Source organism: Carassius auratus, chromosome 24 (assembly GCF_003368295.1).
Source record: "Carassius auratus strain Wakin chromosome 24, ASM336829v1, whole genome shotgun sequence".
Lineage (NCBI taxonomy): Eukaryota > Metazoa > Chordata > Actinopteri > Cypriniformes > Cyprinidae > Carassius > Carassius auratus.
Genome location: NC_039266.1, coordinates 20772270 through 20795462, shown reverse-complemented (window position 1 = coordinate 20795462; position 23193 = coordinate 20772270). Strand labels below are relative to the sequence as shown.

Genomic DNA, 23193 nt, shown 5'->3' with positions numbered 1-23193 from the left:
AACTCAAGCTATCAGCCAATCATCAGTCAGTATTCCAGCACATGGCCGTCTAGGTCAACCGGACATGAGTTCGCGCTGCTAAGCAAAACATTAGTCCATTATATAGTTATTATGACGAGGCTTGATACCAAACGGTGGTCTTCTGCAATATTATTTCACATTTAGCATTTCTAATCACCTTAATCGTCAGAATATTCTCAGGTGGGTTTGGCTGAAGTAGTCTGGCGTCACGGTTTCTGTGACTTCTTGCGCTTAATTCCAGCTGTGGCACGATCCAACGCAGATTCGTCATTTCTGTAAACATGTTTTATATGTATGGAGCTGCATAAATGATGTGTCATTTTTAGATTTGCTGTCAAACGATTAATCGCATTCGAGATACGTAATGTATGTATGTATGTGTGTGTAATGTGTATATGTATTATGTATATATTAATACCCACATGCATGTATATATATCTAAGGAAAATGTTATGTTATATATATATATATATATATACATACACACACACACACACACACACACACACACGTATATTTTCTAAACCGAAACTTTTTATTTTGGATGTGATTAATCACCATCTGTATTATATCTTTCAGCACCTCAGGCTCAGATCATAAAGTCACCATCAGCTGTCCATCATGTCCATGTTCAGCACCGGTATCCTGGTGCTTACGTCTCCGTTACACGTCCTCCATCTCCGCATCGCTCCAGTCCTCACGTCTGCCGCCCAGGTGGTCGAGCGCACACTTTACATCCATCTCCACCCCGGCCTCAACCTGGGCACAGGTGGGCAGGTGCGGCCCGCCTACATCCCGCCTGTGGTGGATCTCTGCGCTCTAATCTCTCGTCTTTACAGCAATGCCGCTGACATATGTGGGCACCTTGACATCAGAGTGCTGCTCAGTAACGTCCGCACCCAATCTGCGGCATTGAACGGAAACAACGGTCCTTTTGCCACCCCACAGACATTGTCCCACTCACCAGAAGTACTGCTCACAGACTTCCCCATCCAGGATTCAGGCCAGTCCTCGCTGGTCACCCAGTGCTTGCAGAAGTACGCTGGTCACTGCTACGTCTGCAAGCCGAGTCTCTCATCTGTGCTTTTGAACCCACGAATAGCTGAGTTTGAGGAAGATAGAATAGATGCACAGTTAAAACCTTTAGAGACGTTCAGTGATGTGGTGGTTGGCGGCACCTTTGACCGTCTGCATGGTGCACACAAGACCCTGCTGAATATTTCCTGTCTGATGGCCAACAGACGCTTTGTCATTGGTGTGTGTGACCAGGAACTATTAAAAAGTAAGTGGAGACCCTCTAGAAATCTTTAAAGGAGCAGTTTGGCAAGAAAATGTCAATTTGGTCATCCAAGATGTAGATGCTTCTGTTTATTTACTGAAACAGATTTGGAGATATGTTGCATTACATTACTTGCTCACCAATGGATGCTCTTTAGTGAATGGGTGCCGTCAGAATATGAGTCCAAACAGCTGATAAAAACATCAAAATAATCCACACCACTCCAGTGCATCTTGAGAAAAGGAAAGATGCATGTTTGTAAGAAACAATCCATCATTAAGACATTTTGCTTTTCCTGGAGAAAGCAGTATTATGGATTATGAACTCGTATTTTAGCCAAAAGTTAAAAACGTCTTGATGATAGATTTGATTCTTACAAGCCTACAGCTTTTCATTCTCGAGATGTTAACTGATGGACTGGAGTGGTATGGATTACTTGTGGATTATTGTGATGTTTTTATCAGCTGTTTGGACTCTCATTCTGACGGCACCCATTCACTGCAGAGGATCCATTGGTGAGAAAGTGATGAAATGCTACACTCTAATAAGGCTTTTTTTTCTACTTGGTTATTTGGTATCTGAACGAGGTAAAGTTCTGAGATGTTTTGCCACCATTGTTATCAAGAGATAACCCACTTAAAAATGTGGAAATACCATTTGGCCCAGGAAAAATGTCTAATTTTGTAGTGATTTCTTAAATGTGTCCTGCTTGTTGTAAAGATAAGGTCTTGAAGGAGTTGATAGAGCCGTACGATCAGCGTGTGCAGAAGCTCCAGGACTTTCTGAACGATGTAAAACCATCACTCAAGTACGAAATCGTTCCTCTCTCTGACCCCTTCGGCCCCTCCATAAGCGACCCTGAGCTGCAGTGCATTGTGGTCAGCGAGGAGACGAGGAAAGGGGGTGAAGCTGTCAACAGGAAGCGTGTGGAAAATGTGAGAACGTTATTGGTTGTGATCCAGTGCCTATAAATCTTTATCGTTAGACCAGAGAACCACAAACTGAACATTTCAAATAAATGCTGTTCTTCTGAACATTTTTTTCCTGATGTTTTCTGTGCAGGGATTGGCTGAACTGGTTCTGTATGAGATCCAGCTGTTGAAAGACGCCCATCGTGCTGACATCGAGGAGGAGAAGATCAGTTCCTCCAGCCTGAGAACAAGACTGCTGGGAACGCTGCTCAAACCTCCATCCGTACGAAAATCCTGCTCACATGTTCATATTCACTAGCACAGTTCCACAATCACACAATGCACTACATCTATCGATCAGTATAGTGTGCATTAGTACATAACTGTTATATTTATGCATTTAATAACATTATTGGAATATTTTACTATGTATTATTGGATGTGGGAAATAGTGTTTTTATTCAGAATGAATTGTTACCTAGATGAAGTCTCAGGAAATTCTGCTGGATTTTGTACAAAAACCTTTTGTTAAACAAAAAGACTGAAAGACGTTACTCTGTCTCCTCCGTATCCGAGTCTCCAGACGTTAAATTAAAGAGTCGTGGCATTGTGACTGCTGTGTAATTTAATGAAGGCCATTTAGTCATGTGCATGTTGATCATGTGATGCATGATTCAGCTCAGCTGCTGTTGCGTTCTCTATTGACTTTATATATTTATTCATATAAAGTACCATTCATCGTATGATCTTTTAAATGTTTTAAAGAAGTGTTTTCTGCTCACCAAGGCTGTGTTTGTTCGATCAACATACAATAAAAACAGTAATGTTGTGAAATATTATTATGAGTTAATATAACCATTTCCTATTTGAATATATGTTAAAATATAATTTATTCCTGTGATATTAAGCTGAATTTTCAGCATCATTACTCCAGTCTTCAGTGTCACATGATCCTTCAGAAATCATTCTAATATGCTGATCTGCTGCTAGAGAAACATTTTGCGTTATTCTCATATATTTGTGGAAATCTTACAGACCCCAAACTTTAAAATCTTATAAATAATGCTAATTTTTTATCATATGTGATGTTATAAATTCTAACTTGATGTAGTTTCACCGAAGAATCAAGTTACTGATTATTACTTTGATTTCGTCCACATCAAGGTAAAGCTGTCAGTATTGGTTTAATCTGCTGTTCTTGTGTTTGCAGCCGCAGCCGCATCTTCCTCTGGAACCGTATGTGATTGGTCTGACGGGCGGCAGCGGGTCTGGGAAGAGCTCTATAGCACACAGACTGGAAGCTCTCGGCGCTGTGAGGATTGACTGCGATCAGCTCGGTCACGAGGCTTACCTGCCGGGAACATCCGCTTATCATAAGATCGTCCAGGAGTTCGGCCCAGGTATGGAGAGGACACTGAACAGAATTCTGCAGTGTTTCCCTAAACTGTTTGTTAAAAGTGCTTTTGTCTTCTGATCTCTTGCCGTCAGATATTCTTAAAGAGGACAAGAGCATTAACAGACGAGTACTGGGTGGGAAAGTGTTCGGAAACCAGGTAACTTAAATCAGCAGGTGACTATAATTGAATTGGGAACGCTTGATTCAATCCTGTTCGTATTGTATTTGTGTGTTTTTGTTTTCCAGGAGCGTCTGAAAGCTCTGACAGATATCGTGTGGCCGGAGATTGCTCTGCTGGTGAAGAAGAGAATAGATCAAGCAAAAGAACAGGGTGAAGAATTAATCACTTCTCGCTGAGCTTTTTCGGTTTTGGCTGTGATTCATTCTCACTTCCTGTTTTCAGGTAAGCGTGTCTGTGTGGTGGACGCGGCCGTGTTGCTCGAGGCGGGATGGACATATCTGGTGCATGAGGTTTGGGTGGCCACCATCCCAGAAGAAGAGGTATTAAAGTTTTAATACAGACACACAGGGAATCAGATCCTTCTAAGATCCCGATTTGCTGCTCAATAAACATTTCATATCAGTATCGACAATTATTTTTGTTAAAAAAAAAGTGATGTATATTTTTTTAAATGAAGCTCATGTATTTAAAACATTGTCACTTTTGAGCAATTTAAGGCGTGTTTACTAAATAAGTATTAATGTATTTAAATATATAGATTTACTTTCTATTCATGCATTTAAGTGAACAATTTGAATAGTAGTCAAAGACTTGTGCACCTCTCTCTCTCGGTCTCAGGCAGTGAAGCGTATAGTCCAGCGTGACGGTGTGAAGGAGGAAGATGCCTTGAGGAGACTGAAGAGCCAGTGGCTGAATGCAAAGCTGATAGATCATGCTAACGTAGTGCTGTGCACACTGTGGGAACCTGACGTTACTCAGAGACAGGTACACACACCAGATCAGGAATGGGCTTTATTAATCTCAAAACATGTGGCTAATCCTTGATGTATTTGTGTTTTTCCTCAGGTGTTGAAAGCCTGGACTCTATTACAGCAGCGGATTCAGAAGAGACAAGAAACAACCAGATCTTCATTATGAATACAACCGGACCTCAGCGTTTCCAGAATTTAGTGACTGTTTTCTTTAGTTGATCTCTTCAGAAACCAAAAAACAGTGTTACTTGTTTAAGTTGGTTATCATTTATTATCATCTTCATAAACAAATGAGCCAGTATCAGTTCTTATGTTCGCGGCTCTTCTAATGTGGAGGAAAAGGTTCAGGATAGAAAACACATTGAGCACCTTTAATAGACCTGCAATGTGTGGTTTACCATTTTTTTTTTGTGCCTGTTGTCAAACTGACATTTATGTACTTTTGTAAACCACTTTCAGTAGAAAAGGCTTTGATCTTGATCGTAGTGTAGATTCTGCTTATTCTGAACGAGAGATGTTATTAATCTATACTGTCTCTCCTGAAGACCAAAGACTACAATGAATGTCAGATTGACCCATAATAGACAAACTGGTCCGTTATCGAATGCAAATTTAGAAAATGACTTTTGATGTAATTGTGATCAATTGTTTGAAATTACCAATTTAAAAACAATGTTAATTTCATAAAACTTTAATAAACTTAATCTTTATATACACACACACAAACACGTTCAACAAATTAAACTGTCATAAATGAAGCAGAATCAAACCATGCCCAGGTTCTGTAGAAAAACGCAAAGTTCACAGTCTCGCTTAGTAAATGATGGCTAAAACTTTACATCATGCAAGATTATAGAAATTGAACTTGAAACTAATATGACTGATTTAAATAATAGAACAATTCAGAAATTGTGAATTACAACAAAATTACTATGTGGATGGTTCGAAAGGGATTCAGCATCATTTTTACAAATGGTTCCTAAAGTTCAAATCCGGTTTTCTTTGAGCTTAAGATTGTATATTTGGTGTTCTAGAGTTTCACAGTGAGTCTGGCAGAGCACAGCGCCTGTCCCAAACTGTTGGACGCACAGCATTTGTAGATCCCAGAATCCCCTGGTTGTACTTGAGCAAGGGTGAGTGTGCAAGCACCGTTCTGATCATAATTCATCTGAACTCGTCCGTGTTTCTCCAGCGGCGCTTCCTCAAACAGCCAAAGCACTTCAGGGTCAGGATATCCTGCAAGCAGAAGTCATTTCAGTGAATTATGGTCCAATCGTGAACTTCTTGAAAACATGCTCATGTTTTGATGCGGTAGTTTAATTCCCAGCATCCACCAAACCCAGACTCGCCCGTCAGACTGACACGGGTACCTTGTATTGTACAAGTCAGGTGCACAGTGGCTCCACAGCTCTCCGTGAGGTCATGCAGGGCTTGACGGAAACGTGGTTCACTCCACAACTGTTTTTCCAGTGATGCCACAGCTTGTTTGGCTTCATTCCCCAGAGCATTTACTGAAAATAGAGTTACAGATAACTGAATCATCCTCAGGAAGTTGTAGGGAAAAAGTCACTTTTGTGCCACAAGCCAAATATAAATGCAAAAGTAATATATAGTGGTTTTGAACACTTCATTTGTTGTGCGTCTTACCATCTACAGAAATTGGAGACAGCGGTCCATCAGATTTGCTGCAGTGAGACATCCTTGTGAGTGCAAGCAGGGCTTTACCGGTTTTCTGCACGATAGAACAGACATGTACGTGATTTGCAGTTTACCAAAGACGTTCATCTGTGAAAGCAGTCAAGCATCTTTATACTAAACTTATTACTAATTTCCATACCTTCCATTTCTGTCGGGCCAGGTATCTTCTCATCTTCTGTTTATTTAGGGATTTGGTTAATCTGGCGTTTGCATCATCAAATAAGGCTATCCAGGGATGAGCTAATGCTTTCTCACAGGATAATCTTGTTCTAGGGGAGTATAAATAAAAAAAGAAAATTCTACATATAGAATATGCTGCTTTAATAACTTGCAGGCTACTTCCATTTCGCATGACTGTGGACTGAAAATGGTCAATTCAAAACAAGACTCCAATGAACAGATTACAAATAAAAAATTACAGCTAACTATTCGAAAAACAAAAGTTAGTTGATATTGAGTTAAGTTTCAGCTTCTTGAAAGGTCATCTAAAACGGAAATTCAATAGCACACTTAGTTTAGTTTATCAGATTATTGAATACGATTAGACCATTAGCATCTCGCTCAAATAGGACCAGAGAGTTTCTATAGTCTTCTTATTTAAAACTCGACTCTTCTGTAGTGGAGAAGGAGGCATAATTTACGGAAGGATGACGAACAGAAAATGAAATGGACAATGTTGCACACTCCTGTACAGTAGGTGTCGGTATGCACCCAAGTTGATTTCAAGCTGTTATTTACCAAGAGAAGACCTTCCACTAGTTTATATGTAGTTGCAGAAAACCTGCAGATTATTTGGTGGCTGGATTTACCCGTGTGTGTGACTAGACATGGTTATGTGCGTTGTAAAGGGCTGTGATAGTAAGTCTAAGGTGTACTCTCCAATCATGTTTCATAGAATTCCAACGAAAAAAAGGGAACGAAAGAACAGATGGCTGTCTGTTCTGAACATAGATCTCAAAACACCGGTAGAATCGATCAAGAAATGGCGTGTTTGCTCAGAGCATTTTGGACCAGAAGACTATTTGGAACACACTGACATTTTTAACAGTGGCACGGTGCGGCGTCTAAAAGGACACGGCCATCCCAACCATCTTCAGAGGACAGACAGGACATGCAGCATCACCCATGACTGTAAGTGTAACATTAGTATTTTTAGCTGGCTTGAACGACCAGATTGGAGAGAAGAAAAAAAACACCTGTTGTCGTTAGCTTCCTGTGAAATGCAATCACTGAAGGCGAGGTTTGCTCGACCATTTGGCTTAAACCAGGGTTGCCAATTTTTAAGTTAAACTCGGAGTGAAATTTTTTTTTTTGGGTGGAATGGTATTTTCAATATCAACGTGTTTACTGTACATAAAGGGGATATTTTGTTGAATGCCTTTTTAGTAACATTTAAATTGGGTTTAATTAAATATTTGTTTGCATTATGTATACTTATACAAGCATCATTAAATAAAATATTAACTTGCTAAAAAATCTAAAGTTTAATCACGTCTAAATATAAACACATGACCTGCAATATAATAGATACAATTTCCAAATTATTTCTTTCCCTGAGCACAAAATGATTTTAATTTGCCTCTTTGCATTGGAATTTAAAACCCATTTCTCTATTTTAACCTTAAATACTACACCAGTTGTAATAAAAATACTAGAAAAAATATTTTAAGTTATTAATGGACCATAGTTTTTCCACAAAGTATTAGTACCAAAATATCTCCTTAAAATATTAACTATTACTGAAATAAAATCTAGGACATTTAATAAAGAGTTAAGCTGTATGGTCCATTATAAGCTAAAGGGGTTAAATGCAAGAAAACCACATTAATGTTGTCTCTCCATCACGCTCCAGAATAAAATGATACTGTAAGTGTCATTGACAATCAGTGCATAACATGCTGTAATGTTACCAAAAATTGCTGCAGATTCCTGTAAAGTGAGTGCTACTTAAACCCATTCAGATGTATTGTCAACGATGGTTTGTTTGGAGAGCTCCATGAACCACGTCAAAGTCCCTTTAAGGCAAGTAATGTCACTCGGTAGCCATCTTTGAATTGCCTCTTGGCAAGTGCAGCTCCTATCTCTTTGAATGGGGAAACATTAAATTCTCCAAAACTGTTCACTAAGCTTTCGATTAAATGTCATTTGAAACCACCAATGAAATCTTTGACCACGTGATCACATGGCTACGCCGGAAAGTTTGTCGCAATTATTTCTCTCAACGGCTCTGTCTTTAACTGAAGCACTACATTTTACCATTTACGTCACATTAAGTGCACCAAACCAGTATGTTTTAGTGTATTTTTACAATTTAAAAGCAGAGAATGCTTCATATCAAAAGCAGGAGTTTCCAATTTGCCACGAGATTTACATGGGCAGCGTGAGACGAAGCGTGCTATGTGAATTATACCAAGATAAGTTACGGATCATTAGCAGAATATAGTAGAACATGCATGATGTGATCATGCTAATTGAGTACCATTCCTTCATTCACCTCTTATCCTTCCTCAGTAGGCCGCTGATGAAATCTTTGGCCTCATCAGTGATATCCTCAAAACTCTCAGGATTAAACTCCCAGTGCGCTGCAGTAACCAGAGCTAATGTTTCTGCATCGCTGTTTCCCTGGAATGGAGACTCACCACTCAGCCTGGGAAACAGTGAAAAAAAAATACATTGAGCAAACACACACACACGTTGAGATGGCATCTATAAACCGCTTTACTCAGAGCTCTTACAGGATGTAGCAGATGATGCCGATGCTCCACATGTCGGTGGCCAGATCTACAGGCTCATAATTCACAACCTCCGGGGCCACAAACTCTGGAGTCCCATGTAAGACCATCAGACGTTTACCAGGCTCTAAAAAAAATAAAAAAATAAGGTCTGACATATACACGTATACATGCACGTATACACGCACACACACACACATGCTGTGCATTAAGTCACCCATATAAAAAGAGAGTTTTATATTTGAAACTGGACAGTTTCAGTGTTAATTTTTCAAAGTTAAACCAATGCACAACTAAATATGCACAATTGTAGCAGGTTTTTGACCAGATAATCAGATAATACATATGCAAATATGCACTTACTACCAGAGTTTGATCAACATTTCTGTATGAATCCATGTAAAGGCAGTTCAGAGAATTTGTTTAGGGACAGACTGGTGTGTAAATTTATTAACGCCAAGGTACCAAACAAAACACAGAATATATCATTGCATACAAAGGGGTGACATTACATGCAAAGTGCCATTTATGCAATTTTTTTTTAACAAATAGATTACAAAAGACAATAAATTAACTTTTAAAAGCATTAAGATTCTTGGAAGGTTAAATAAACAAGTCAACATTTGAAGGGGATCTAACCTAACCCAAATGTGTTTTTGTCTTGGAGCAACTTGGATTAACTTTTGTAAATTCATTTTGTATATTGAAGCCAAACAGTACACCCTTTAAAAACCCAAGAACCACTGGAGGACATTGTGATTAATAACATTAGAAAATTTAATTCAAAATAGTGTGCGCGCGAGGACAATCCAGAAGATATGCGGTTTCATTAGGGTCACCATAAAAAGAACAGCTTGTGTCCATGTCCGATTTAAACCCTTTCAAAAACCCTTAGTCTATACAACAAACTTTAGATATTTCACATTTTTACAGACCAGCAGACATGCCACTAGTGTTAGAAAGAATACGTTTTTTTTTTCCTAGATTGATAAACCATTTGTTTTCTGTGGTGTGACGAGATCAGAACACATTTAATATTGCTTTACACAGTCTATTTATTCTACAGAGTCCATGACGTCACACGATCAAACGCGTCTTGCTCATTGGCTGACGCTGCAACTAGCCTTAAACTAAAGTAAAAAAAAAAAAAAAAATAGCATTTGAGGTATAGACCGTATAAAACATTTAAAGTGATTTACAAAAAGCGCTGGCCCTCACTCCAGTACAGTAGATGGCGGAAACGCACCTTAAAATGTTTTAGATGCCACTAACTTCACACGAGAGCGGATTCTGGAAGTGCTGCGCTGGTTGTTTACAGCAGATGAACAGGCATGCTTTATGCAAGTTTCTTGCGTTCCTTTTTACATTTAGCTTTGGATCCGGGAAGTAATTTTATTTTTCAAATTAGATTAACAATAACTATGTATATTGCATTACGAAATAGTGTAATTTATAACAGATGGGTTGTTTTAGGAGACTGTGAGTGATACGTCACTGATCAGCCAAGACTTCTATTCAGAAGAGTCGGAGGAAATGGATCACTGTTATGCATTAACCGCAGACACACTACAAACTCTGCCAATGAAGCGAAAGAAGTCCGACGTTAAGAAAAGAGAAAGAGACAGACTGAGACAGAAGAACAGAGTAAACATCGGCGTGGCCTATTCCAGATGGAAAGCGCTGAAAGTGGAGAAAGGCATGAAGAACGACGCGGAGGTTGCTTGTTACCTGCTGGACAGGTAAAGAGTTTTATGCACGTTTCTAGGACTACGTGCATCTCGCGGAAGTACATTGATTTTAGCCGGAGCTACTTCTCTCGTTGATGTCTGTGACTAATCACGGAGACACTGCTACTCCGCAGCGGTTTACAAGAAATCAATGACATTCAATAAAATAAATAAATAAATAAAAAAAATCCAGAGAGACTGAGAACTGCAGTCAGGAATCAGGAGAGAACGATGTCACTCTAACCGTCCCAAATGTGTCATCTTTCTTTATTGAATGTCATGAAACACTATCGTGGAGTTTATTTAGCAAGTAGGAATGCAAAAAAATAAAAACAAAAAATCCTATATAAATTTGTGGTACTCTCCCATTCACGGCTTCTAGTAACCTTGATTTTGCTTTGTTTCGCACAACATCGGTGTTGGCTTTTGCTTGAATATGCTTGTCACCTGACCAATGTTTGTTCTTTTGCAATCTAATTGTTCGTTTCAGCTATAAAGACACATTGGCTTCCACGCTTCATCAGCACGTAAACACGTTGTTTCATTTGATAACCCCCTTTTATTGAGCGCTATAATTTCCTAGTCTAGTCATAGGTACAATATAGTAGTTAGCAGGGCTGGACTGGGACAAAAAATCAGCCCTGGACTTCATCCAGACCGGCCCACTATTCATGTAAACATGCGCGCGCGCACACACACACTACATGTCTATACATACATTAATCTGCATGTAAAATTACTGATTAGAATGTATTACTATCAAAACCAAGAAAAAATTATTAAAATAATAAAAAAAGAAAATGCAAATGATTTTATCAGGCTTTATTTTAAATATATCTGAGCTGTTAGCTGCTATAGTAGGCTATAGTATAAGACCACTGATCTACAGTAAATGTGATTTATAAAGACCACTGCTCTACAATAAAATAAAAGAGTAATTAAAACAAAGAATGTTGTGTAGTGATTTATTTTAAAATTTTCTTAACATAATCAAAGGCCTTTAAAAATCCTTGAAGTAGACTGGCTTATATAGTCATATGCAGAGCTCAATGCTAGGGTTCAAAATTGTACTTGCCCTGCCAAAAATAAATACATAAATTAAAATAAAATTGCTTTTGTTTTCTTTGTAAATAAGCTGCAATCTCATTTCACAATTCCAATTTCAATACCACAATAAACACTAACTATTAAGTTCAAACATTAATGAAGACAAGTGAACAGTCAGGAATAAAATAAGAAAAAAAGATCATAAATAGCACAGTTTTCAGGTACAGATATTACATATCCAAATATAAAATACTTCACTTAACACACACACACACACATATATATATATATATATATATATATATATATATATATATATATATACACACATATATCCTTGTTAAAGCTGTTATTCAAGAGCAGTGAGTTATTTCTCTTTGTCTTTTGTTCACGTTAATGACACAGACCAACAGTAGGTATAAGGCTTATGCCTGGCACTTTAAGAGATTTTTTTCTCAATTGATTACAAATTGAAAAAATATATCTCCCATAAATGCTGTAAATATACAGAGACATAGAGCATCAGCTTGTATTATTAAATGTTAAAAATAATTAAATTTAATGCAGTTTTCATTATAATAACAATTATTTAATTACAGGTGAAAATATAATAAATATGTACTATAGTGCACATATTTAGCAAAATACTCCTTTCTTATGGCTATTTTTCCTCAACTAACCTGCTATGGTCTTTAAATGGCTTTCTTGAGGTAAATGTAACATTCTGTGATAATTGTTCTCCTGCTGTTTTGACAGATGACTGATTGATCGATATTATTTATGAGGCATATATACATTTCTGTAAGTTGTACTGTATCTTTAAACAGAAAGTAACAGATGATCGGTTTACTTGAACTGAGGCGCTAAAGCGATCTGTCACGTCACATTTTCTGACGCCAAAACGGTATTGTCTGAAGTTTGTAATAAAATGGACAGAACCTGAGAGCTGAGAATTTTAAATGTAATTTATATAGATCAGTGAGTGGTGGCATATTACAGCAGGAATATCCTAACTTTTTGAAACAAAACAATGCAGTAGCCTCCGTGTATCATTACACTTCTGTCTCACCCTTTACTGTCTATGGTCTCACCTCAGCAGTCAAGTCCCGCCCTGCTGACATCTTCACTGAATCTTTTGCCTTCCAGCAAATAATTTATATATATTGACACATTGGTGGCATCTGCCTCAAGTTCTTGTCGTTTTCTCTCTCTCAACGTTCGGCCCCCCCTTTACGCTTAGATATTTTATTATTTAACATACTGAATTTCGTCGCAGTTGTAATGTGCCGCTTTTCAAGGCTAGAACTTGATTCTGATTGGCCAATGAACAGTGAACACGTCACGTCTCGCAGCTCGCATCAGCATCATGCGCATGCGTCGTTTTATCTGTTCTATATACTGCTTTTTGTAATGTTTTAAAAAAATTATTGTGACTAACGTAAAAAAAAAAAAAAAAAAAAAAAAAAAAAAAAAAAGCATCATGCAGCTTCATGAGAGAGACACATAAGGCCGGAATTGTACCATACAACAATATAATTACGAATATACTTGCGATTATTAATGATTTAAAAACAAAATACATAACGCACCGGCCCAACCAGACCGCGGCCCACCGGGAATCTCCCGGTAGTCCCGATGGCCAGTACATGCCTGGTAGTTAGAATATATTAGTTAATTGGAGTGTCATGTTTTTGGGATGGGAGGGATGACTTGAAGGATAACATCCGGCTGACGGAGTAAAGCAGATCAGAAAAGTCGAGGAACTGTTGGGTAGCGTTATGGGCATTTGTTTTAGTGCTTTCAAACATTAATATCATCTGGCAAAAATCGTTCAGCTGCACGTCTTCATAAGTAGATAAACTGAAATTGAATTTCCTTGGAAAAATTTACTTCAATAAGCTGTGTCACCAAAATATGTTTTATAATGGTGGCTATTGGGAATTGCATTGTGTATAAATAAGTTTAGCCTAATTTGCATGATTATTGCAACTTTTGTTTACACCTTTGTTTATTTAGGGTGTGTGGCGGGCATCTTTTACAAGACAAATCCAGTGGGTCTTTGAGAAAGAGAGCAAGACCCCAGAAATCAACATATGTATCTGTGCCACGGACTGAGGTACGTACATTCAGGTAAGTTGGGACACTTTTTACCATTAAGAAATGGAAAGGGTCCCAATTATCCTGAAATAAGCTGCAGAAACTAATACTACACTAGCACAATTGATTGGTTTGTTTGGTCAGCCAACATATGCCAAAGATTACTTGCATGCATTTTTGTTTGTTTTTTTACAGTAACTCTAGTCAACCTGTTAGATCTTAAATGCATTTGGTTTACACTGCATCGGATTCAACGTACTAATCTCAAACATACATTTTTCATAGAGGATTCTGAGGGATTCACCTCCGCCCAGTTGGGACACCCAGTCAGACACTGAATCCATGCCTAGTCCAGACCCCCAGTCCACAAACGTTGAGGTCCTTGGGATCTGCTATGACCTCCCTCCCCTTTGGCCATATCAACCAGTAAGTGCTCACATATCATGCAAGTTTCTCCACCATTACAGTGCGTTCCAGTGCAGTACTTTTTTTTAAATCATAGTTTTCTCCTCACAAATTATTATGCAAAATTTAAACTCCAATTGTAACTCTTCAGAATTTCTGTAGTTATTTTCAGCCATACATGTGCCATTTTAGAGTCCATAAACTCATTGTAAGTTTATTATTTTTGCCAGAAATTCAACTAAAAGACTTAATAACAATACGGTCATTTTGGTAAAATCTTGTTAATTAAATTAAAGCCAATTTATCTCATTTGACTTTAATTAGGAATTCATTTGAATTGCAAACATTGATTCAAAACTGAAATTAACAGGCCAATTAGATGAACCACATACAAGTGAAAAAAAATGAACATGCAACACCTTTGACTGCTGCTCATCGAAAATTGATGTCGAGTATCAACACTATGCACAACTGTATTCTGCATTATAACTTCATGCGTCACCATTTTCTCCCTTGTAGGAGAAACAAGTACAGCCTGAACAACTAATAGAGGATGGATATGACCCAGATGTCAGGATGGGTTACACAGAGGAACAAAACAGTACGATTGAGCATAGTTCATCTTCAAGCACTACAGAGGAAGACAGCACAGAGCACTACGAGGAAAGAAAGGTTGGTCAAAATGGACAGTTGAGTACAGATCGGACCCATTGGAATTAATGTGAGCTGGACACTTGTCAGCCACCTTTCCTTCAATATTCACTCCAAATCATCCGGGGTAATTAATGAAAACTACTAATTTAACAAGCCTTTAGATCAAATGTTTTTTTAGGAACAGTGCACAGTTGCATAAAGCACCTGAACCGGTTAAGGGTTGGTTCCACTTTTTGAGCATAGACGTGAAAGTGTCATTTCCAACTTAAACCATCCACAGACGTAACGTTGGTCTCTTTTTAAAGCAGACACTTAGCAGTTATAGAACCAAAAAAAAAAAAATTATGGAAGTTGGTTTCTGACAATATAACTTATGAAATATATAAGTTACAAAATTTTTTTTACTCAAACTAGAAAATAAAGACCAAAATTCTGAACAAGTCATGTTCCAAATTTGAGGTTGATGTTAAAAAAAAGTGCTTTGTGAGATTGTTTGGTCGTAGTACCAAGCTTTTCCACTAGATGACCATCAAACCCCATTAGGAAACATTTAAGGGCTCCTTCATTTCCATAAAAGTTTTTCCATGCTTTTCTCAATAATTTATGAAGTAGAAGTCAATCAGAAGTATTAAGGGTCAGTATGGCACTATTTTACTTCAGATCAACCTAAAAAAAAAAAAAACCCACAGACACTTTGGCCTTTTCCACCCTGGAAAAGATACAATGGATGTTATCTTTTGAACATGCTTCATGAAAATGAAAGATTTTTTACAGATATTTCATGACTATCTATTCATCACTATTTCAAAGTAATGGTCAGAACACACTGTGACTCAGTACTCTTCTTGCATATTAATAAGATTACAGTTGCGCTGTAAAAAAATCCATCACCAAATATCACAACTACGTTCTTTAAGCTTTCCAATGATATGCAGTTTGTCAAGAATACTTAATATCGGAGTCTGAATCTAATTTAAAACATGTAATGGCAAGTGGACCCACCAGTGGTTTTCTCTTAAGGAGACTTAAGGCTTGATTTCCCCTTACCTAAGGGAATGACTTCAGGGTGTTAAAAATATGAAAAGACCAGACGAGACTGGAAATTCTGGACAATCAATTACTCGCCCTCATTACATCCTCATACTCAAACTCCTCTGACCTTTCATTATTTCTGTCCATGTAGGTGTTTTCAGGTACTAGTGTGAATAATATTTAGGTGCAAAGAGACAAGCGAGTATGCATGACGTTTTATTCGTATCCAAAACGATGCGAACATTAAAGCGCTAAACTCATGCAAGGTGCGTTTTATTCATCCTCAAAGCCACAATGAACGTCCAAACCGGATTCATAGAAGTAGCCTTTTATAAACTGAATAAAAAGGAGAAATGTTAACGAATTCAAGATTTGCAACATATGGCTGTTTCAAGTCATCTCCAGGTAATGAAGAAAAATACAGGAATACAGTATTATGGAATATAAACTTCCTCGAGTGTGACACTCCTTTTTTGATCCAATAATGTGGTGCATGTAATTTGATCAATGTTTATATGTGAATAAATGCATAAGAGATGTTTAACAAAGCGGCCGATCATGACTTGTAGTAGACTTGTGTGTAACCCTTAAGATGGCATTTTCCAAACCTTGTCATCCTTAGGAAAAATGACATTTAAGGGGCTTAATGCAACACTTAATGGGTTTTAAGAGAACTTTTCAACTAAAGAAACTCTTAAGTAACATTTGTGGAATATTTTATGCAATGCCCTTAAGTGTTAAGGAAACTAAAGGGCGATCTCATGGGAAAATAACAATTAAGGTGCTTAATGCAACCGGGCCCAGCCATTCAGTCAAAAGAGTCTAAACTGCTCACTGGTCGTTTTCTGCTTTGTAGGATGAACTCGCAGAGACTGCCCTGCGATTGGAGGAACGTTTAATCACCATGAGATCTTTGTCTGATGCTGCATCTGATTGCATTTCAATGACAAGAGGAATAGTAGATCAGAAGGACAGAAAATGGGCGGTCAACAAATCCAGTTTGACAGGACTGTTCAGAACTTGCCATCAGTGTGGAGAACCGGTTCTGAAATTTAAAACATTAACATCCGGGAGTCTGATTCGGATTCAGTGGGAATGCTCAAAGGGACATCTCATGTGGCTCTTTCCCAACCACAACCCAACATAACACACACCGAAACCAGACGGGGATGAATGTGCATCTATATTTATTCGATTGTGTATCTATATTTATTAAAACGTGAATATAAAAGAAATAAAAGTTTCTACTTTGGAATTACAAAAATTTTGGATTTTTTTTTTAATGTGTGCTTTGACTCAATGTTTGACTGCCACAGAGAAAAAAAAAAAAAACAACCCAACAACCTTAATGGATCACTCACCCAGTTTGCAGGCCAATCCAAAGTCGATGATCTTGATGAGCGATCCAGCGCTGTTCACACAGACGATGTTCTCCGGCTTCAGGTCGAGGTGGAGGATGTTTTTGCTTTGGATATACTGGATTCCTTCCAGGATCTGACGCATGTAGTTCACAACGTTGGGTTCTGTGTGCTCGAAATTCTCATCTACTATCCGTTCAAACAACTCCCCACCTGCAATACTGCAATGAGACAATTACGGGTTAGAAATGCATGTCGGTTTCATTTGTATACAAAAGGTTCGATTTCAAATCTTAAAGTTTCCAAAAAAAAAAAACCTTCTCGTTAGACCACCTTTTAAAACAAATTTTAAATTCCAAAACTAAAAAAAGTGCACGAATTTGAGCATTAAAGGCACTTTTTAAATATTGAATAAGAAAAAAAATTTCAAGTCTGATATAACCTTTAAAAAGATAGTTAAAATGAATGTTAATGGATAAGAAAAATGCATGTGCAACAACTCCATAGAACGCCTTCAAATAGTTCATGTAGTTTGTGTGCATCTATTAGAAAGCCATTTCATGAATCACTTTTAAAGATGAATTGGATTAAATCTCTACTCACTATTCCAGAATCATGACGATCTCAGACGGAGTGTCGTAGGCTGCGAGACACTGCACCAGCTTCGGGTGTCGTAGTTCATTCATCAGTTTGATTTCTTGACGCGCTGCCTTTTTATCTCTGGAGACACGGGCCCGGTAGAATTTCCCAGCATACACCTGACCCGTGTGCTTATGGGTCATCCTGTACACCTCCCCAAACTTCCCCCTGTGGAGATTAAGATGACCGTCAAGATAAATAGTTTAAGACCTGATTTCTGAGATGGCTGATACTCACACTCCCAGTTTTTCATGGACATGATAATGATCCCGGACTTTGTGTGTGGTGTCAGGCACAACCTCCACATACGAGGTCACTTCCTGTTGGGTCTCACCTGAAATGTTAATCTTGCTTTAGTCTCTTGCTTGAGCATCACTGACTTCAAAAAGAAACACCAGCACATTCTACACAATCAAAAATAAATCACTAGCACATAAGATTCTCACACATTCTAAAAAATAAAGTAATATTTATTTTAAACCAATATAAATCTACTACACGCATACAAAAAAATTGAAATTTTATCATTTTCTTATAGAATGCATGTTTTTTTTTCATTTGAACATACATTTACACTTAAATTATAACGTTTACATTCAATTCTAAATTAGTACAAAATGTTTATACATTTAAAAGATTAGCATTTTTAATTTAAATGGTTTCTAATTACTACATTTACTTTTTTTTATGTAAAAATTTTAGATTGAGGAGTTCATTATACATTTAAACTATTTACATGTTTAACAAATTTGCTCTCCTATTGCATGCATACATAATTTGCATACTGTACATTACAGAAACTAGCATGGTAAATTAGTGGTTTAAAGTGATAGTTCACCCAAAATTGAACTTCATGTCGTTCCAAACCTGTATGAGTTGCTTTGTGTTGAACATAAAAGATGACATTTTGAAGATTTCTGGTAATCAAACAGATGGTGGTCCCATTGACTTCCATAGGATTTCCATTCCTACTATGGAAGTTAATGGGAGCCACCAACTGTTTCATTAACAAAATATATTTTTATGTCCAACATAAGCAACTTTTTGGAGGTTTGGAATGACATAAGTGTGAGTAAATGAGGTGAACTCTCTCTTTAGAAGTTGGGCATCGGTCTACCTGCAGTGTTCATCTCGATGCAGTCCGACTCCTCACTGGGATCACTGACTCCCGCTGTGTTACAGGCTCTTACTCTGAAGCGATACTGTCCCTGCGGGTCGAGACCGGAGCAGACCCGATACGAGGTGTTCAGACACTGGTTAGTGAGTTCAGCCCAGTCGCCGGGCTCGGTTTGGTCCAGCCTCTGAAACTCCACCACGTAGCCTGTGATTGCTGAACCTCCGTCAAAACACGGTCCAGACCAGGACAGAACCAGAGATGAGCGGGTCAGCTGAGACACGAACGGACTCGAGGATGGAGGGTCTGGACGATCTGGGGAGATGTAGAAAGTGAGTGTGAAGCAAGGTTATTGGGAAGAGAAATAGACATACACACAAAAAAATTGATAAAAAAAAAAAAAAAAAAAAAAAAACACAACTTAGATGAAAATAAGTTTAAATACTAAATTACAAAAACGAATTAAAAAAAAAAAAACACTTCTAAAAGTAACACTTCTAAAATGCTACAAGAACTTTAAATTTCTATTTTTGATAAAAAAATATAAAGCCATTTTTTAAAGAAAATAGAAGCACAATTTTTTAAACTTAAAAACTGAAAGTACACAAAAGCTTCTTAAAAATGAAAAGCTAAATAGAAACACTACAAATGGCATGCTAATTGCAAGGTGAATAAAAAAAGCTAAAAAAAAAAAAAATTAAGTACATATCTAAATCTGAAAATGTAAAAATACACACACACACACACACACACACACACACACACACGTTATTTCTCCCTAAAAAAAAACAAAACATGAAAACAATTCAAAATATTAAACCGCACATAAATAATATTAAACCAACATGGGAGATAAAAAAGGCTATTTGAATACTGGTTGTCATGCCATCACCATAAATACAGATTAATTTCAGATCTTACCAATGACACGGAGGCTTATGGTCTGGTGAGCTGTGCCTCCTCGGTTCTGAACGAACAGGGAATAACTTCCTTCATCTACAGGGAGAACATCAGAGAGAACCAGGGTGCTGCTGCTGCTGGTGTTCCTCACATACACTCGCGGTCCTTCTACCACAACCTAATGACAATATATACACACACTAAAAATAAGTTTTCCTCCCCAATTCACTTAATTTTTGCACAATGAATCCACCGGTTTATGTCTTATCAAACTAACTAAAGACACGTTCCACTAAGGCTTCACAGACTGCTCAGACCTTTTCCGTGTCATGAATCCAGCAGGAAGCCACAGGCCCAGAGCTTCTGAAACGACAGTGCAGTCGAGCGGTTCCTCCAACACCAACCACAACCTGCTGCTGGGGATCCAAAAACTCAGCTACAGCACCTGGAGAACAAAGAGAGTCTACTTACTGACACACAGACTGAAGGAGTCAGGTTTCTGCAATGTTCAATTAAGTGTGGCATATAATTGGCTAGTAGACAAAGAATGCTTGTGTGATTGGCTACAGGCATAATGAGATGTATGAATTGAATTTATAGAAATCGGTTTCCAATCCCACATTCTGCCCTTCACAGACATTTAAATGTGATATAAACACAGCTCAGCCTTTAAAATAGTGCATTTGTATTAAAAAAAGGCATCAGAAGTATATACATTTAAGACATTCCTATAAATAAATCACAGTTGTTAAGTATTACATAGTAAAGTGTTTCATAATTAGTCTATCAATGCTAGTGTATGTGTGTCAGTAGTTTGTAAGATAGATACCTGGTCTCCTCTTTTCTGTCTCCTCTTTTGTGTTTCTAGGAGATTTTTTTCTTGTGTCAGCCAATTCTGTTTGAAAATAATTTAATAATGTGTTATTTTGATTGCACAAATATCGCAACACATCTGGTAAAATATAGTTATGGATTCACTTTCCGTGTATGCACAATCACACTAATCATTAGCGATGGTAAAGACATTTATATTGTTCCCATTTAAAATAAATTCTGTTCTTTTAAAATTTCCCCACTGATAATAATCAGAAATGTTTCTTGAGCAGCAAATCGGCATATCAGAATGATTTCTGAAGATCATGTGACACTGAAGACTGGAGGAATGATGCTGAAAATTCAGCTTTGACCACAGAAATACGTTACATTTTGACAAATTCAAATTCTTTTAAATTCTAATAATATTTCACAATATTTACTCTAGTTTACATTTTTTTTAAATCGGCCTTGGTGACCAGGAGAGACTTGAGAAACATCTTGACAAGGAAGCATTTCCTAAATAGCTCTTTAAAAAGTTTAAAGATGATTCATCTGTGGGAATTATCACAGTGTAATGTGTGAAGGTAGAAACATCTGACCTGATTTCTCTGATTTCAGACAGCTCTCCTCTCTGTTCCCCGGCTTGGTTCCATTCTCTGATCTCCTCGGCACATTCAGCGCTGCTGAAGGCTTTAGGTCAAACCTGAATGTTGAAATGTAGGTCTTCTTTTGACCCTTTTCAATAGAGGCCATTATTATACTGTGACAAGTTCCAAACTGTTTGTCTCTTCCTCTTCTCAACCTCTTTCAGGTTTGCATGTCTCTGTCCATTATTTCTCTCACTGCTCCGTTTGGCAGCATTCTCGTTCTACTTCATGCCACAGGAAACAACAGAAGTTATCAGGTCGATCATTTAAATGGTTTGAGGGGGGAAAGGTATGAGCTAATCTCACAGAGATGAAGTGGGCGGGGCTTCCATTCAATCGCTGTCAAAATCCACAACAACAAAGAAATCGTAAACACAGTTTCCCTGAAATGTGCATAAATGCATTGGTCTCACAGAGAGAAAAACGCTGTAGACTGAAACATTTCAACTGACAACTACAACTCTTTTCTCGGCTTGTGGGTGTGACATATATATGTGACATTACAAATCTGGATGAACCTGTCGAGCTGCTTGGGGTTTTCTTGGTTACTTTAGCCTGATTTGAACCTCATATTTTTTCTGAGCATATTTAATCTATACATTGTATATGTAGTTTGCATTTCATTACCATTGATCAGGAAGAAGCAGCGTATGCATATATAATGCTTCATTCAAAATGTAAATGTCTTTAAGTATCTTTGTGTTGTATAAAATGTGTGAAGTTGTAAAATTTGTCATTAATTTAAGTTCAATATAGTTCACAGCTGGATATTTTGTAGGTTAAATTAACTTTTTAATTATTGCACAGATATTATAACTCTAGAGTCTATTATGTTTAATCTAAATACCAATTTATAATAAATATTTATTCTAAAATGTCTTTGGGTGTATGATAATACATATGAAACCATACAGTAAGAGTATATAGAGCTGTAAAACGAATGTGGACGTGTCGGTTTGTCTATGGGAGCAAAAAATTATTTGTGTTATTTGAGTGAGGCAATGTAAAATTCTAAGTATTTCTAAGAAGCACATAACAACATAAACAGAGTAATTAAAGGTGATAATAGCTGAAATATGCAGTTTTATAGTGTGAAGATGAGACTGGTTGTAATCTGATTACACACAAACACACTGTCCTGCTACTAGTAATTTTTGTCATGGGAAAATATCACACATCTGCAGTTACAAAATTGACTGTACACGTTCTCAGGCATGCATGCATTTTAGAGGAATGGGGAGAAAGCAGAAATTGCAGTTGCACTTACGCACACAACTTGTCCCTACAAGCCCTAAAACAATGTTTTAGAGGTTTTTTTTTATGGAAATAGTCTTTGGGGCATAACAGTTTATATGCAAATACATCAACAATATCTCATAAATTCAAGACAACACTTTATGCTGTAGTTTTATGTTGGTCTAACTACAGTAATAGTAAAGAACAAGGTTAAAGGTTAAATGCAGATGCATCACACCTACTTTTCTATCTATTGTTTCTAAAACTTCTGACATGAAGGATGTTATAGTTCATGTCGACAGAAGTAAGAGTACCAGACAAATCAGCAAAAAAAATAAAAAAAATTATCTATTGACATTCTGCTCTGTTTTTGTTTATATGCTCTCCAGTTGCAGAGCTGGGAATGACAGATTCTCTCTCAGGAGATACAGCAAACAAAATCACAACCACAATTTATTATGATATAAATTATTATTAATTATAGAAACTTGAATAAGTATAAAATTGCAAATCATAATTTCATAATGAAGTACAGAAATAATTTTAGATGT

At 37.3% G+C, this 23193-nt stretch overlaps 3 protein-coding genes across 6 annotated transcripts; 2 read left to right on the top strand and 1 right to left on the bottom strand.

The window, feature by feature from the left end:
- The first annotated feature begins 33 nt into the window (after positions 1 to 33).
- LOC113042587 (bifunctional coenzyme A synthase-like) lies at positions 34 to 4811 on the top strand. Its single transcript, XM_026201547.1, has 10 exons — positions 34 to 201; positions 601 to 1303; positions 2021 to 2235; positions 2363 to 2494; positions 3422 to 3611; positions 3700 to 3764; positions 3854 to 3938; positions 4011 to 4108; positions 4407 to 4553; positions 4635 to 4811. The coding sequence occupies exons 2-10, from the start codon at positions 643 to 645 to the stop codon at positions 4704 to 4706; spliced, it is 1665 nt and encodes a 554-aa protein (XP_026057332.1). The 5' UTR covers positions 34 to 201; positions 601 to 642; the 3' UTR covers positions 4707 to 4811.
- A 404-nt stretch (positions 4812 to 5215) lies between these two features.
- On the bottom strand, positions 5216 to 21799 carry LOC113042580 (myosin light chain kinase, smooth muscle-like). The gene is made up of 14 exons (XM_026201526.1): positions 21359 to 21799; positions 20773 to 20838; positions 20261 to 20388; positions 19965 to 20121; positions 19047 to 19358; positions 18167 to 18263; positions 17894 to 18097; positions 17294 to 17511; positions 8974 to 9097; positions 8733 to 8885; positions 6378 to 6507; positions 6188 to 6272; positions 5911 to 6051; positions 5216 to 5776 (listed from the first exon to the last, which is right to left on the bottom strand). The coding sequence occupies exons 1-14, from the start codon at positions 21510 to 21512 to the stop codon at positions 5571 to 5573; spliced, it is 2175 nt and encodes a 724-aa protein (XP_026057311.1). The 5' UTR covers positions 21513 to 21799; the 3' UTR covers positions 5216 to 5570.
- Positions 6547 to 17207, top strand: LOC113042599 (uncharacterized). Of its 4 annotated transcripts, none has more exons than XM_026201575.1 (6): positions 6547 to 7369; positions 10444 to 10709; positions 13761 to 13874; positions 14129 to 14267; positions 14766 to 14918; positions 16789 to 17207. In XM_026201575.1, exons 1-6 carry the CDS (start codon positions 7364 to 7366, stop codon positions 17077 to 17079), a joined length of 969 nt encoding a protein of 322 aa, XP_026057360.1. In that variant the 5' UTR covers positions 6547 to 7363; the 3' UTR covers positions 17080 to 17207. The 4 variants fall into 4 exon arrangements, with proteins under 4 accessions (XP_026057360.1, XP_026057362.1, XP_026057359.1 ...); XM_026201577.1 differs by lacking the exon at positions 6547 to 7369 and adding an exon at positions 9441 to 10299 and having other exon boundaries at positions 16789 to 17206; XM_026201574.1 differs by lacking the exon at positions 6547 to 7369 and adding an exon at positions 10230 to 10310.
- Positions 21800 to 23193: the final 1394 nt, after the last annotated feature.

What these genes read in the sequence shown, in the direction of transcription:
- LOC113042587 (XM_026201547.1), top strand. Translation starts at nt 643, where the DNA reads ATGTCCATGTTCAGCACCGGTATCCTGGTGCTTACGTCTCCGTTACAC. An exon ending in ACAGGAAGCGTGTGGAAAAT is followed by an intron (nt 2,236 to 2,362) that starts GTGAGAACGTTA and finishes TTTTCTGTGCAG; the next exon opens with GGATTGGCTGAACTGGTTCT. An exon ending in GGAAAGTGTTCGGAAACCAG is followed by an intron (nt 3,765 to 3,853) that starts GTAACTTAAATC and finishes TTTGTTTTCCAG; the next exon opens with GAGCGTCTGAAAGCTCTGAC.
- LOC113042599 (XM_026201574.1), top strand. An exon ending in ACTGAGGTACGTACATTCAG is followed by an intron (nt 13,875 to 14,128) that starts GTAAGTTGGGAC and finishes TTTTTCATAGAG; the next exon opens with GATTCTGAGGGATTCACCTC. An exon ending in CCCTTTGGCCATATCAACCA is followed by an intron (nt 14,268 to 14,765) that starts GTAAGTGCTCAC and finishes TCTCCCTTGTAG; the next exon opens with GAGAAACAAGTACAGCCTGA.
- LOC113042580 (XM_026201526.1), bottom strand. Translation starts at nt 21,512, where the DNA reads ATGGCCTCTATTGAAAAGGGTCAAAAGAAGACCTACATTTCAACATTC. An exon ending in GGCATCATCTGCTACATCCT is followed by an intron (nt 8,886 to 8,973) that starts GTAAGAGCTCTG and finishes ACTGTTTCCCAG; the next exon opens with GCTGAGTGGTGAGTCTCCAT. An exon ending in CTACTGAGGAAGGATAAGAG is followed by an intron (nt 6,508 to 8,732) that starts GTGAATGAAGGA and finishes ATACTCCCCTAG; the next exon opens with AACAAGATTATCCTGTGAGA.